At 35.2% G+C, this 16918-nt stretch overlaps 1 protein-coding gene across 1 annotated transcript; it reads left to right on the top strand.

The window, feature by feature from the left end:
- The first annotated feature begins 13110 nt into the window (after nt 1-13110).
- Nucleotides 13111-16918, top strand: LOC137408386 (uncharacterized). The gene is made up of 3 exons (XM_068094899.1): nt 13111-13358; nt 13646-13750; nt 14382-16918. The coding sequence occupies exons 1-3, from the start codon at nt 13118-13120 to the stop codon at nt 15161-15163; spliced, it is 1128 nt and encodes a 375-aa protein (XP_067951000.1). The 5' UTR covers nt 13111-13117; the 3' UTR covers nt 15164-16918.

Genomic DNA, 16918 nt, shown 5'->3' with positions numbered 1-16918 from the left:
CAACGGAGCACTAATGTGGCAACGTAACTTCTTCGTTAGCTACTATCATCACACGCCTTAACAAATCTACCGAAAGAAAGTTGAGCTTTCAGCGTGTTTAAGCACTATTGCTAAATCACGAATGTCTATGAATGACTTAATGTATAGAACTTGATCAAGTCGGTGAGTATCAATGGCAAAACGAGATTGCTGTGGCTGTTCTTATACGCAATAAAATTTAAAGGTTTTGCAATAGAAATTGTTTAAAACTTTTCTCTTTCTACTGTAGTATTTTATGCTTTTCTTACTCAACCCAATGGTGTAATGTAGATTCAATTTTATGTAAAAAAATTGCTTGTGAATCTGTTTACACATTTTTAAGCAGTAAGTCGGCTTCACTACTTCGTAGTATCAAAACCTGAACAATGCTAGGCAGTCAAGAGATGAAGTGAAGATCTAATATCACCCCTAAATCGAAGTTAGCAAATATGTTCCAAGAATACCCATTATCAAAGTCATAGAGAGGTTTTTGCATGGTTAAAACACCTTTAGCATTGTATTTGTTATGGCCATAAATGACAACTGCTCTATTGGACACTCTGAGTACCATGTCCTGTGAGGATCTAGGCAATCATGGCTTTCCCTACTTCGTTTTGTTATGATGGAATGTGGGGGGTCTCAATTAATCCAAAAAACAAAGGGGTGAGAATTAATAACAGAAATGAACTGACCTACATTCCACTATAACATAGATTACTAATATTAGAGCTCGCTTGCAGCAAGAGTTTATACGTTTATTAATTTATTCTTAACTAAAAGACAAATTGTTATTATTGTTTTTAATTAGGAATTATTGAAAGGGACAGGAATTATTCAAAGGGACGGTTATTACATGATTACATTTATTATTAAATTCAAAGAAAATGAAAGCATACAGGGAATCAGAACACCTGTTTTGTAGTGAGCACACATGTCGAGTTGGTCACTCCTTCTGGGATGTACGCAACCCGCCACAACAAGCGTGGATTTTGGTTTTGATGTCATCAGCAGCAGAATGTCACGTCTAGTCACCGGGCATCGAAGAGAGAGAAGAACCAAGAGACAAAAAGCATTCGTAGGAAGTCTAATCTCTCTGAGCACCGGAAATCGTAGACAGGATCACTCAATGCTTACGATCAAGGAGGGGGTGGTCGTATCTGCAGACTAACCTATCAAAAGAGAACTTGGCTGTCATATATGATCCAGGCCTGCTGGCGTCATTCTATTGGCTAAGGACAAACCGCGCCACCGTTAGGTCAATTCAAACGTCAATCGCGATGTGAGATGGATAGGTACCTAGTACCGTAACACAGTGGGAGCGACGCAAAATAACCCAGTGACCGCTCATCGCTCTATGAGCTATTCAAAGCAAGAGACAACTCCAAGTGCTAATCGAAAACTACCGAAATCAGATATAACACTATAAACGTGGTCGTTCTTGGCAGGTTTTAACAGTGGTTTGCCATTGCCTTCTGTCAGGCGTTTTTATTGAGACGCCTTCTCTAGCTAACTGGCCATTGGCTCGAAGAGGAGCTCCTTCGCCCCTTTTTCAGGTCTTGTTTTTAGTCCTGCATGGTCGCCAGCCACCCTCCTCATCTATGCTGGAGCACAGACGGGGCCATTTTAGGCATTAACGACCTGACTTGGCCAGGAGCTACTGAGGTTGGATAATTGGCATGCTTATATTTTAAAAACATGTAGAAGTAAAGAGAAATGTGATGGCATAACACACAAGCGAGTCAAGCAGAAAAAGCTAGCAGCACTAAACAACATAATCTGTTATCTTTTATTCGGCCGCAATTCACAGAATTGTCAGAGCTGTGCATGCGACCCGAAATCGTCTACGAAACGCTTTTGATTGGCTAAACAAATTATTAGCGCGCACAATTCTAGCAGCTTTTGTAATTTATATAGTCCAAGACACATAACGTGACACGCAAGATATGATGCAACTGACTTGATTGCGCTAAAAATGGCAACTCATTCTATAACAGAACTTTAGCTGCTAAAAAAGAAATTGTTATTATTGAAAAAGAAATGTCTTTTAACTGCTAAAGTGTCAAAAAGAAAATACTGGATACACCTGATAAATCAAAAAAGACAACAAAATGGGATATTTCAACACCTAATACAAAAGTTGAGAAATGACAAAGTGAAGTTTAAAAAGTACTTCAGAAAGACACCTACTAATTTTGACTGTTTTCTGTCGTTGATTAAGCCTCAAATAACCAAACAGGATACAGTTATAAGGCTAGCTACTGAGCCAGAATTAAAGCTAGCTATGACTTTGCACCATCTTGGGAAAGGTGACAGTCATACTTCTATAGCTGCCCACTACAGATTGGGTAGATTGACTGCACCACAAACTATATATGAGACTGTGAAGGCAATCTGAAATGTTTTGAGGCCTCTATACTTGAAAGCTTCATTGAGTGTAGAAGAATGGAAAAAGAGTGCTCTTGGGTATGTTTCTATAGTACTATCAGAAAAGTTCCGTTCATAAAAGTTTTACTTTATTGCCAATTGGAATATGCGTGTAAATTTTTTCTTATTATACTGTTGTAAGTTTATGTAATACAGTCAAACATGGATAACTCGAACTTCAAGGGACCGAGCAAAAGTGTTCGAATTATCAGAGCATTCAAGTTATCAGAGCACTGTCACAAGTCCATGTATTTACTTATTTATTAGTAGATACATGTACATATGCAAACTATAATATAAATCAAAAGCACAAATGGCTTGTTTCGAATTAAATGCTTCTAATGTAAAGTTTAAAACGTTTTTATCAAAAAGTATAGAAATTTTTCTATCACTTGAAATTGGTTTGTTGTTTGAGGTGACGTTATTGCCAGGACGTTTTTTTAGATTGACATTGGCAAAACTTGATCGTTGTTGAAATGCTCAAAAGAAAAGACAACTTTTTCTTTTGAGCGTTTTACCCACGATCAATTTTGCCGAGTTTTCTTGAAGTTTATGCAACTTCAAGAAAAAGTTACCAAAGAAAAATCCCTTACTTTACCTGGGATTCGTTAAGAGCAACACTCCGAGGCAGTTCAATTAAAAGTTTTACGAGGTTTAACGGTACATTGTATATCACTCACGCTTTTTGAATGGATACTTATTGAATGTACACACGTATTCTGTGTTTAGGTCAAACGATGAATAGTTTTTTAGCTATGACAACGTATACGTTTAATAAAAACAATTTTAAGACGTTTTAAACATTCAACACTCCGACGTTGATTCAACACGGAATCAACGTCGGAAAACTATTCGTCACGGGCTAGCCGGGTCACGCACTCAAGGATTTTCGCCACGCACATACAAAACAACATGCTGTTTTTGTTTTGTATGTGCGTGGCGAAAATCCTTGCACGCGTGACCCGGCAAGCCCATGCTATTAATCGTATAGCAGTATAAATCAAATTTGACCAAACCTTTAGAAAAGTCGTTGACAAAATTATTTTGCCGATGGTGGTAATAACAACGCTTATGAATTACGAAAAGATGAGGTTTACCTCTATGGCTTTGAATAAAGTGATTTTCTAAAGCGATAACAACCGTTTCGGTAGCCGTTGAGCAAAAAAACAGTTCGAATTAACAGTGTTGAATTCGAGTTATCTATAGCAATTTATCATTACGTGGGAACGGACCAAAGAAACCGTTCGAATTAACCATGTTTTCGAGCTATCCGTGGCCGAGTTATCCATGTTTGACTGTATTTTATTAATGGTTGGTGATACTAGCCAATAGTTCAAATCCAAAGAATACTTGCGGCTACTTTTTGAAAAATAAAGTTTAATTTGGCCGAATTGCTTTGCTCACTCATAATTTGGTAGTTTTGCAATTAATCTCGAATAGAATTAGTTTGAGAATTTTTTAGTACATTAGTTTTTTAAAGTGTATATGGCATCACAAGTGAAGTAGACATATGTACAAATAGCAGCGAATAGTTATTGTAAATTCTTTTCCAGATTTGACAAGTAGAACTTTCCACATTGCATAGGAAGTCTAGATGACAAGCATATAGCGCTTAAAAGCCCAAAGAATGCAGGCTCTACATCTTTCAACTACAAACAAAGAGAAAGCATAATATTGATGGCGGTATGTTACGCCGATTATAAGTTTCTCATTGTTGACATAGGGCAGCCTGGAAGTCGAGGCGATGGAAGAGTGTGGAACCCCATGGCTTTTGCACGAGGTTTGGAAAATGTTTTATTATTATTTGAGCATTATTAGTTTTAAAAAGTAGTTCATCAATGTTACAACGCTAATTTAATCTAATTTCATATGACTATATCTATACAGTTATATTTTATATTATAGCTAAATTGTATGTAAAGTAGAATAGTACATGCTATCAAACTAGTACTGCGTTTCCTAACTTCTATATTCTGGTGATATAAATATACTGCTCCAGAACCAATTGGTGACGATGGTGCAGACATGCCATATGTATTAGTGGCTGATGAAGCCTTTCCACTGAGACCACACCTTATGAGAACATTTCTTGAACATTCATTGGACACCCAAGAAAAAAGCATTTACCATTATAGGCTGTCACGGGCTCGAAGAGTTATTGAAAAGGCATCCGGTGGGTCATTTTCATCTGGAGTATGAAATTCACCAGTTTCTCCGTTGTACAATGCAGTCACTAGTTTGGAGCAGCGAGAAATGTATACGCTCTGATTGGGGACAAATCCAACCGATTGTAATAGATAAATTGTTTAAATTAGCACAAATGTTTAGTATTTAAAATGTTGCTATCAACTTATTGTTGCATTGTTATGTTGTTAAGTATACTATCACAGGGGTGGAGGAGACTCTTCAGAATGATTGCAGCATCACAAGCCAAGGTAGTCCAGATAGTGCAAGCTGTTTGTGTCCTTAACAATTATCTCCAAACAGTGACGTATGCAAACTATACGCCTCCAGGTTTTGCAGACATATCAGGTGAAAACGGCGTAATCTGTAATGGTTTCTAGAGAACAGATGTCCAAGCCCATGTTCCCACGCCTTCTAGGAGTAGCCGAAGCATCAATTCTGATGCAACGGCAGTTAGGAATTTTTTGGTGCAACATTTTAATGGTACCGGAAGGGTAGAATGGCAGTTAGACACTATCAATAGAAGGTAAAATTCCCGCAGGAATATGACATCTATTTATATGCATACAATTGTATTTCAAGTTATATTAGACATAAAATTTAATTTACCAATAAAATTTAACATTGCAATGCACTATATGCAGTGTGTACTATGTTATGAATGTATAAACTGTCCAAATATGATGTTGCTAAAAAACAATGTTCAAGATTGTGTTACTTTGAGTTTGGAGATGTAACAGACAGAAATTCTGCGTACGTCTGGAAAGTTGATGGAGCCAACTTTGAATGCAGACTGTGTACATCAGAGTCAGGGGTCAAGGTGAGCCTCTGGCTCTAATTTGGTGAGGTGAAGACACAAGAATTGGTGAGAGATAGAGATGGCAAAGCTAATTGTGGTGAAGCTAGTGGTGGTGAAGCTAATGGTGGTGAAGGAGTGTATGAGGAGAGATCTGAAGTGGTTGAGCAGAGGTAGAACTGAGTTATGAAATTGAGCATCGATAAGGCCTCCCTCAATGCTTTTTCAAGCTAGAGCCCGTTATACGGCATGAGTTGCCTCGTTCTAGCGGCTATAAACATAGCATTTTTTATGCTCGTCATGACTTTCTTGTTCCTTCAATTTTTGTCTACAGCCATGATAGCCACCTCAATGTCATCAGTAGTTTTCCTCTTTTTAGCTGGAAAATATAGCATTGTAAATGTAAAATAGACATTGATTATTAAGCACCAAAAACAGCAGCTCAACAATAATAAACTACTCAGTTGTTTACATTTAGAACTCCTTCGTTACAGTAGCGTGTGATAGATAGCTCAACTTTACTTTAATAGACATTGTTATTTCAGCTTGGCAAGTTGCATACTTTTGGAAATATGCAGTGGTGGCACGGTAGGACATGACAATTTGGTAACTGGCGATGATGCAGCATTATCATGCACATCATCCAAGCTGCCTGGCTCATCAGGGGCCGCTAAATCCGACACTGCTTCACTATTATATGTAGCAGTTTCCTCCCTTGCTTGGGCCGGCACGTTAGAAGAAGCTCTGTAATAATAGAAATAATATGAAGCATGGACTTTTATGAATGCATATTGAAAACGATATTTATTATTACTTCTTCAATGAATATAAAGTAACTAGATTATGTTTTTACTAAAGCTTTAGATATATCTACTGATTATTATAAGCTACTAATTCATTAGTACTGTAAATTATTATATAGTTGAACTATACTCTCACAAATGTGCTGACACTATCTTTGTAAAATCTCATGTATTTCCACGATATCCAGGATTGTACTGGTGGAGCTTTAGTACCACTGGCGGTCTGCTTCCGATAATCTTTTAGATTAGTGTTAAATGTATTTCTCAGGTTAAACCATTTTTTTCTGCACTTCTCAGCTAAAAAATGGAAATACAAGAACTATTACACATGCTAGTAGAAGAGTGGTATTTTCTTTGTTATTTTCAAGTAGTAGCGTTTTGGTAGCGTGGTAGACAAATATTGCCATATTTAATTCAGCAGTATTTTGTCACATTCATAAAACTTATCTTTCAGCAATCTCAAAACGAAACTTTTTTAAAAATTAAATTTGGCACGAAAAATGCAATTACCTACATAATAAGCTTATCTCAGCAGTATAATAATAACCGTAAAATCAAGCATAGCGGTGAACAAAGAAGAGAACAAAAAGTGTAACAAGTTTATTTCCACATAGGTCTACCATCCCAGGTCTGGCCAGTTTTCTCGGTCATCACTTTTGCTATGTCTATCCAATTGGTGAACTTGACTCTGTTTTCATCTTTGATGCTTTCCGTTCTTTTATCTCACAGCATCCTTCTAATTTGCACTTCGTTATAAGAAGTTCCTGCATGCCAACTCCATGTTCCTGCGTGTTCAACATGGTGTCCATGGAGAACCAACAATAGCGCATCCTAAGCAATTACATCGTATGTACAATGTTGAATAGCGCTCATACTTTTATTGTGCGTCGTAATACGTGTCTTCCGCTAAACCAACTGCAAAAGCTGCTAAAACTGCGCTCGCTATTAACTTGTTCAACCAATCAAAAGCGCTTCGCCAACGATTTCTGTGTGCAGCTCTGACAATTCTGTGGATTTCTGCCGAATAATTTTGTGTCTTTTGTTCATTTCGCGATTTCGGTCAGAACTAACGAAAAAATCGGCACGTGTGGTCGTACCTTTAGGGTTGGTTTATGAAGTCCGATTTGGCGGTGGGGCAGGGTTAGCAGCAAGGGCTTTATTGTCTGAATATAGTGTAACAGACTCAATGTTATGCACATGGTGCACTTTTGGAGCGTAGCTAAGCTCATAGCCTACTGTCACTGGCTGTCATTCTTCTTGCTGCTTCCAAAACAGTCTAACATCCCTAAGTACCTAGTCATGTTGTCTATCTTTACTACTTTCATAGACACAGAATCCTTCATTTTCTCAAACTAGTACATTTGGATCACTAGTACTGGAACATTAGCCCACTGTAGCCTGATTTCCACATACTTGGTCTATGAGTTTATGAAGATTTAGTGGCAAAGTATGTTCCAGTACTTTTATTTTGCTATTTAAACCGTTCTGCATATGAAACAGTACCCTCACTGTTTTGTGAAGTGTTGAACCAAGACAACATTGTAACAGATCCTGCAGAGCGAGGTAACATTCCTTTGATAATGTGGTGATTCTGTTGAATTATACCGTTACCTGACACCTTATCAGCGCAACTAAATACCTTATTCACAACTCATTTTTAGCACAGGTTCTAAAGCTTTGAAATTGGTGCCATTATCCGATAGTATTTCACTGTATATCCATCTTTCTCGGAATCTTTGGTTCAAATGTTCTCCAACCTGCTGCTTCACTTCTCAGACTTTTCTAATTGGCTTTGAAGGCCCACAGTCGATGCTAGTAACTTACTATATTTCATTTTAGTGAGTAATATCTATAGTTATTATATAAGCACTCACCACATTCACCACTAGATAGAAGAAAGCTCCTCAATATACCTATATATACACTTTGTATATACGTTTGGAGTGTTCAAACCTTTGCAGACACTTGGCTTCCATATGTCCACGTACTTGAGCTGTGACCTATCCATGCCGATCTGGCATTCTTAGCCTAAGTTTCTAAAACACTATTGGACACGCAAGAAATGCATGCATATAAATAACAATAGCTAAAGCTAGTCAGCCAGTTTCTTTCCGCACTTACATGTTCTGTCTCTCAATGAGCTGAAGCGGAGTTAACTTACACAGATGACGTTCTTCTACTATATTGTTGATCATCATTTTGTCGACATTTGCAACCCGCTTCAATTTGGCTAAATAAAAAGATCTTGTAACACCCAAGTGATGCGAATCACGCTTAGTACGCCATTAATCGATGAGATCTTCTAATACTAAAAAAGTAACACACTGATGTGCGTTGAGGAAATATGTGGAATACTTGCGAGATTATTCGCTTTGTTTTGTTCTAATTTTACCAAGTTCATTTGTATGGATAACCCATACTCTTTGATCAGTTCACTCGATAACTACTAAGCTACCTTTTCACTATTCATTGTTTTGAACTACTATCATAACGAAATTATCTAATTTACTTTTTCGTGTATATGCTCATCATATGGCGTCAGCCAGCCACCACCAATCCATCTTTCAATTTTACTATTTTACTGCTCCTTAAATTTCTGATTTACAGCATAGGTCAAACATTGGTTTTTAGCACTTGTTCTTGACTTTTCCATTTCAATTTAATCGCCCACTTTATGCCAATAAATATTGCTGCAAAACGCTATCATCAATTGTTACATCTTTTTCATATACCTAGTTCCCTCAAGTTGAAATTACCATTTTAGGGACATAGTTATCTCCCCCCATAACCAAACATAACTTATTTGGTTATTCAGACTAATTTCATGTGCCACCAAAATTATATATTCTATCTAGTCCAAAAATCACTCTACAATCACTTGCTTTGGCTCTCATAATGCTCCATCTTTACATTTCTATCCACCTCACCATTGTCTCCTTTAAATTGCCATCAATTTCTCAATTTGATAATTAACCAGTTTAAACCAGTTTTAACCAGTTATCAGCAATGATAACTTGTGTTATACGTTACTTGCAATAACTAATTGTTGGTATCCTCTATTAGCTATTATTTCCTCTACCAGTATTTCTAGTAGAGAATTTAGAGAAGGTACGCAATTTCAGTATTGGTGTAAATCTTTGTCGCAACTCCTGGTAGATGTGCTCTAAGAAATAGGAGCACCTTATTTACCGGTCTTGTTTTTGGGCAAGTGTTCGATGCAAATGCTTTCCCTGTGTCCACTTTATCATCTTGTAGCATCCACTCACATAATTTTCTATACGCAATATAGCAATCATTGCTAAATGCTGTCAGCAACTCTCGCTCTATTTGCTGGTACTAACTGGTCATTGGACAGTTGTGCGTAAAGTGAGCAAGCCTGATCACTCAATCAAAACAAACTCAATCAAAACTTGCAACTTTGTTATTAGTTCCAATTTGCTAGTTCCTGTTCTGAATTCTCCATTCTTCTTGCTATCCTCAAAACGCTATCAAATCTGACGGTTTTACTGCCAAGGTTGCTGTCCATATTATTTTTCTGTTTAGCGCTGAAATGACTTGTGATGACAATCAATGACAGCTGTTCTTTAAGACACACCTATATTTTTAAATGATGCAGAAACTACAGCGTGATGCGATAACACAATGCAATAACACAATGTGATGACATAATGTGATGACATAATGTGATGACATAATGTGATGACATAATGTAATGACATAATGTGATGACATAATGTAATGACATAATGTAATGACATAACGGCGCTAAAACTCCAAGCGGATGAAGCTAGCATTAGTTATGCTTCTATCTCAACCACATTATATACTCAGTGAGTTGCTTATACAGATCTAGATTATCAGATTACTTGTTGGTCATTAGTTGCTCAAATAAGACCGAAAAAATATTTTCTTCGAGACTCGGAGGGTTGAACTGGATGAAATATTCCAATAAGATTGTTGTTGATAAATGGATCTAGAGAAGCACACGCAGGTATAACTTTGTCATTGCTTGTATGTGACCAAAGCTTATTTTCTGTAAATAGTGAAGAGTGAAAAAGCTGTACAGTTTTTCACTCCTATTTTTATTCTTGCAGTACTGAAACAGTAAAGACAAAAAATAAGTGTATCACCTGCATACACATTAGATTGAGCTGTTGTAATCTGTTTTTCAGACTTGCCAAGCCTTTCTATTCTTATCAGAGGTGACTACTAGCGTAAGTTTTGGGTATTTTAGATCATACTATTTTTTTAACGGAGACAGGTTCTGATCTGTGAGACAGATCAAGTACACTAACCTCAAATTTGCATGCAATCATAACTATCAAGGCCCTAAAAAGTGGAATTTTGACCTATTTTCGTTATATGGGCTGATTATAGTCACATTTTCAAGAAGGCATCTTTCAGAAGTTAGACTGAGTCTCCTGTAGCTGGATTGGATAATGCATGCTGCAAGTTGGTCTTATAGCCCTGTCACTATTTCCTTAAAAGCATGATGGCAGGGTTCTGCATGAAATTGTAATTTATTTATATTTTGAACATGTTTTTCTTTTTCTTTGAATTCGACCATTCTTATTCTATAAAAGTTTTATAAAAGGATTATTATACATTAATCTGTTTTCAATAATCTGTTTTCAATAATCTGTTTTCAATAATCTGTTTTCAATAATCTGTTTTCAATAATCTGTTTTCAATAATCTGTTTTCAATAATCTGTTTTCAATAATCCGTTTTCAATAATCCGTTTTCAATAATCTGTTTTCAATAATTTGTAGAACTTGAGATTCTGTTCATTTTTGACAGGTATTTATTAGCTTAATTTTCTTTATTGTATTACTAACTTATATTTCACAAATATGAAGTGTAATTTAATTACTTCGTATTACTTTGAATTTTTATTGGCGCCAAAACTGTGTTGTTTCATTTGGAATTAATGTATAGTATATTGTATTATTTTAGAATACCTTTGTAAATTCTGTACACTATTATGAAATCTGATTATGTATACAGATTCTATGTATTCCATTTTCATATGACACCGTAACAGCTGTGCAGATTTTCCACATAAATATAATTTAGGTCTTGTAGTTGAAATCCATTAAAACTTTACAGCTTGGTTAGAAGATGGCTTTATCAGTTCAGAAGATTTTATACAGGCAGCATCTTATAAATGAAGGAAAACTGTTTTTTCAAGTAAGATACTTTTTTGGTCTTTTATTTAGCTATGCATCCATCTCGACAATTCTAATGAGCTGTAAATTTTTAAGTCACTAGCCTAATTATTATATAATATATGAATTTTGTATATAATAATTATATATTATGTAATATATATAATTATATAATAGTTTTATATATTGTATGCATAATTGCTATATAATTATATATTGTGGCATAAAAAATATTATGTAAAACATATTATAATACATTTTTGAATTATGTAATATTATAATTTAACTAGCACTTATCTGTGTGGCAACAGCTATACTCATATTCTGAAGCCCAGAAGTATATTTGTGCATACTAGTTCATTCTACACTACTTTGACTCATCAAAACGGTATTTGAATATTTATTTGCATAAAAATTGACAAAAAATGAAATGAAATAAAACCTTGCTAATAAACAAACAAAATTTAACCATATGTTTGAAAGTTACATGTTTATATAGTTACATGTTTATATAGTTACATGTTTATATAGTTACATGTTTATATAGTTACATGTTTATATAGTTACATGTTTATATAGTTACATGTTTATATAGTTACATGTTTATATAGTTATATGTATATATAGTTACATGTAACTATATATACATGTATATATAGTTACATGTAACTATATATACATGTAACTATATATATACATGTATATATAGTTACATGTAACTATATATACATGTATATATAGTTACATGTAACTATATATACATGTAACTATATAGTTACATGTATATATAGTTACATGTATATATAGTTACATGTATATATAGTTACATGTTTGAAAATAATTATCTATCTAAACAATCTAACCCAAATAAAACAGTAAAATTGTATAATTATATTATAGCAGAAAAATATTGGATTAATTTAACCAACTTCATTATCACAAATAGGAAGCAGCACAATTTGTTGAGTACTCACCTATTTTAAACCTTGCATCAAATAAATTGCCAAATCCAAAAGATCTCCCTTGCGAAAAAAAGCTAAAGATAGCTAGGAAATTTGAAGTTTGGTTCAATCTTATTTTTTTCTGTAGAATTATAATCAGACAGCTATTTTTTTTATTGAAATGGCATAAAGCAAATCATGATTCATTTGGGCATTGAGAAGGGTTTCTTTTGATATTTGTGGTTGAAGACAGTAGATGAGCAAACCTTTTTGCTTGGAGGTGATGCACAAAGCAGACTTCATGACAACTTGATGAGGATATTGGCAGCTAGCTCACAGTAAATAGCTACAGTTGTAATCTTTGAAAATTGCAATGTATTTCAATATCTAGTCTTACATATTCTATTATTAAGCTGGGATGACAAACTTCAAATTTCTCAATGATCCTAAAACGAGTAAGGTTTTATAGCAGATTACCGCAACTTCGTTTGAGCTTCATTTTAACAAAGAAACAAGCAGTTTGTTTTCTATTTTTTAGCATTGCTAAAAGACTTATTTAAGGAATGTCATAATTGCATGTTACAAGCATTGTCTTAACTTTGTTAGACAACCAAACTATGAAAAATTCAATCATTATAGTAGTTGCGCGCTCTCAAGTATTAAACAGTAGTGGAAGGACAACTCTTAATTTAGTGTTTACGCTCGACCTTGGCCGCCTGATGTTCGTAAAACTTTTGTTGAACCCAGGCTTAAGTTAACATCAGCTTGCGAATTAAAAGCAACCATGCCCGCTATGCTTTTTACTAGCGAAGAGATTGAAACATTGTTAGTTCTCATTAGAGAAAATACCACTTTTCAAGAAATCGATGGTAGGGTTCAACGAAATAAGAAAGTGTTTGAAAAACTTTCAATTTTGCTCAGTGACCGATGTCCTGGCAGACCGAAAACTGGTGAGCAACTGCGGACAAAATGGAAGCGCCTGAAAAAGGTGTATTTGGAGGAAAAGATAAAATCTTCTCAATCAGGTAAATCGAAAGCAATAATAATTGAGTAAAAATCTTTGTAGCATTTTGCGTAATGATATTGTAACTCTAACAGCAATCTAAAGTTCAGTCTATTACCAAGCAAATTATAATTATTTCGTTAAGTTTATAGAACGTCATGCCAAGTCTGAATTTCTGGAATGTGTAATTTTTTATGAATTTATAGTTACATCGTAGTTAGCCTAATAAATAATTTGATGCTTTTGTTATTGATGAAAATGTTTTATTTCCGAATTAATCCATCGAAAGGCTTGCGTAATGCATTGTAGGAAATCCTTCAGCATGGCCTTTTTATGAAAGCATGCACCAAACGTTGCATTTCCGACCATGTGCTAACAATGGCTCAAACTCATTAACAGAGCTAAAAAGCAGTGGTAAGTCGTATAATCTTAAATATGTTTTAGAGATTTGTTTAGTGATTTCTATGTTGGTGCCATTGCCATATAGTCATATACCATTGTTTAGAGTTACATTAGCTTAGGCATATGTGGATTTTTATGAAACTTGTATGCATTAAACCATTATAATCATATATAAACCATTATAATCATATATATTATAGTTTTCTGTAGTGCTTAGTTTAAATATGTTCAATTTTACAAGTGGTATATATGCATAATTAGATGCTTAGGCTAAAAAGCCCACTTCTTTCTCATATAACATTACTATACTATTTATGAGATATTGAAAAAAACTGGTAGTAAAGTGATAAGATGGGCCTATAGGTTGCCATTATTTGTGTTGTTCAGTCAACTCAATAGAAGTGTCAATGGAACTGTTTTAAATGAGGGCTGCTGATAATGGTAAGGTACCAGAGCATAATATGCTATGTCATTTTTGTTATTCATTCGTGCAGTTAAACGACTTAAACTTTTTTACTCATAGTTTGAATTCATTTTGCATTTTTGGCACAAAAGATTATTCACGATTTTACTATCTTGCTCAGTTGTTCACTCTTGCATTCTTGAGTCGGTGGTTTTGCCAATTTTTATATTGATATCTTAGATGTTGTTCTGGAAATAAAAGAAGAAATGGCTGTATCATCGCCATCTGTGTCTTCGGCAGACTCGCATTCGTGCTCATCATCATCACATCCTTCACAGTCTACATCAAGTACACCCGAGCCGGAATTGTCAATCCCCTTTCTCGCATCTCAAAGACAATCGTCATCATCAATATCAGTGCGGAAAAGAAAGCAGAGTGATCTTGAGTCGTTGTATGATAAGATGGCGAAACAGCATGAAAAAGAGATGAAGCTTTTAATAGATGCCTTCTCTGAACAACAAAAATCCTTTGCTGAAAGTATGTCGAACATATTTTCAACATTTCTAGCAAGCTTGACACGTCATAACCATTCATCTATGCTTCTGCCACAACCTTTTTCCTTGCACATTCCCACAACAATGCCGCACACGCCTACACATACACCTTCTCAAACCCAGCCATTTACTCCACATCCTAGTCACTTTACTGTACCATCCACAGGCCATCAACCCGACTCCACAGAACTAAATTCAGTGGAACTGAATCCCAATTTACCTGTACCCTCCCCCAACATTCTCACACCTAACACCACCATTTCTAGGATCACCACATCTACTCCCAATATTGCCAAGACCATATTTAAAACTGCTTCGACGAGTATAAATGTACCCACATCCAGCACCGATGCACTCGCACCAAATTCCAATGCGGTCACATTCAACAATATTGCAGCCACACTCAATACTGATACAGTCACATCCAAAGCGGATTCAATCATCCCTGGCATTCGAGGTCATGTCTGATACATTTTTGCTGGACATCTTTTTGGCAGATCGATGTTGAAGTTGCTGCACTATTAACTGAATTGTTTAGTCAGTGAAATTGGACTTATTTCCATTGCCCTAGTCAGTCTTTATATAAAAGTTCAGTGCGAGGGCTCAAGTAACGGTATAGTCTGAATATATGAAGTACAACTAGTTTAAACCTAAACTGAGAAAATTGAATATCGTTATTGCTGTATTTAGTGCCAATCAAGTTCGCAATTGTTCAGATCTACTGGTTTTGCTTTTTGATTTGATAGCTACTGTTGCCTTTTCACTTAACTGGCTGATTGTAGTTCATAAGTTGACAGAAAAAATGGATTCTTGATGCCTACATAAGAGCATTCATTCCGATTTTTAATATTGCTATTCTCAGCTTGTATAGCTGTAAAATGTTATTCAGTGCACATTTTGCATCTGTTAATACTGTAAATGTATCTTTGGCATGTTAGTACTGTTATTAGCGATAGTGTTGTGGTTACTAGAATATGAACTTGTCTATGTGGTTGTGTGTCAGATATGCAATAACATGATCCAGTAGTTATGCTGTAGTTATGCTTGACTTTTTTTAGGGTGATCTCGGGTTTCGATGTCAAACTTTCAAGGCTATTTACATGTCATAGTCTCATACATGCTTTTTTTAGTGTTATGACCTGGTGTATCATGCCTTTTGTGAGCACTTGTCAATACTGAATTTTTAAGAGTTTTTATTTAACAGTTTGTATAGTTATTCTTAGTAAAATTGTCTTTAGAAATAAGCCTGTCTTAAGAGTCACAGGGTTGGTTGTATTAAGTAGTCGTTCGGGCAGATCGGTCATATCAGCTGGCAGCTGCTGTCTTTTAGAACAGCATTGTATGATAGTTTGGTTAGCTGAACTTTGACAAGTTGTTTGTTTCTTTTAGATCTTTGTTTGTAATTAAGTTGCAATTGTTATAAGGAAAATTCGTTGTTGCGCCATGAGTTGGCTATTATCATATTTTCACCTTGCTTTATTTGAATATACTGTAATATGGCATTTCTTTAGCTATTCAATATTTTGTTTTTCGTTTTGGTGATAAACCACTCAATTGTTACAGTAACTCTGTTCGTTTTAGTTTTCTTGAAAATTAGGTAGCTATAAGCCGCTCCTGTGTGTATGCACTCACAATCATCATTTCACTTCATGGTTTGTCAAGTCTCTGGTGTCTGCCTTTGATAGGTTTATTCAGCTCTGGTTTGGTGAGATGGGCAAAGCGGGTCAGCAGGTTTTTTATGAATGCATGTTTTTTCTCTCAACTTGACAAAAAACAGCCAATTAGTTTGAAAGGCAACAGCCAATTAAAAAGACAACCAAATAGTGAAAAGGCAACAGACAATTAAAAAGCTGAAAACTTTGGAAAGTATATAAAGCCGTCACATTCTTCTTCTAACCAAAGTATTGAGCACAAGTCTCTGAGAATGCGAATTCTGATCTTCGTTTTTCGCAAAACGTTCAGTTTGCGTTCCTACAACTTGCTGGTTGTCTAACACTTCATGTATTTAGTCTGATACTAGGCATAGTTTTAGCATACTAGTATTCTAAGGCTCTATGTATTCCTTCAAGTGAAACTGTTATATTCACCTGACATAAAACTTTATTACGCATTTGTTTTTGTTTGGTCATGCTTCAATTAATTATTTTTAGGTTATGCTACTCTATAATCGATTGTATTATATTTTAATATATTTCATATTACAAAATAAATTATGTGCTATGA

The sequence above is a fragment of the Watersipora subatra genome, chromosome 11 (genome assembly GCF_963576615.1).
Source record: "Watersipora subatra chromosome 11, tzWatSuba1.1, whole genome shotgun sequence".
In the NCBI taxonomy this organism is placed as follows: domain Eukaryota; kingdom Metazoa; phylum Bryozoa; class Gymnolaemata; order Cheilostomatida; family Watersiporidae; genus Watersipora; species Watersipora subatra.
Note: the sequence above shows the minus strand (reverse complement) of the source record. Positions and strands in the feature narration are given on the sequence as shown.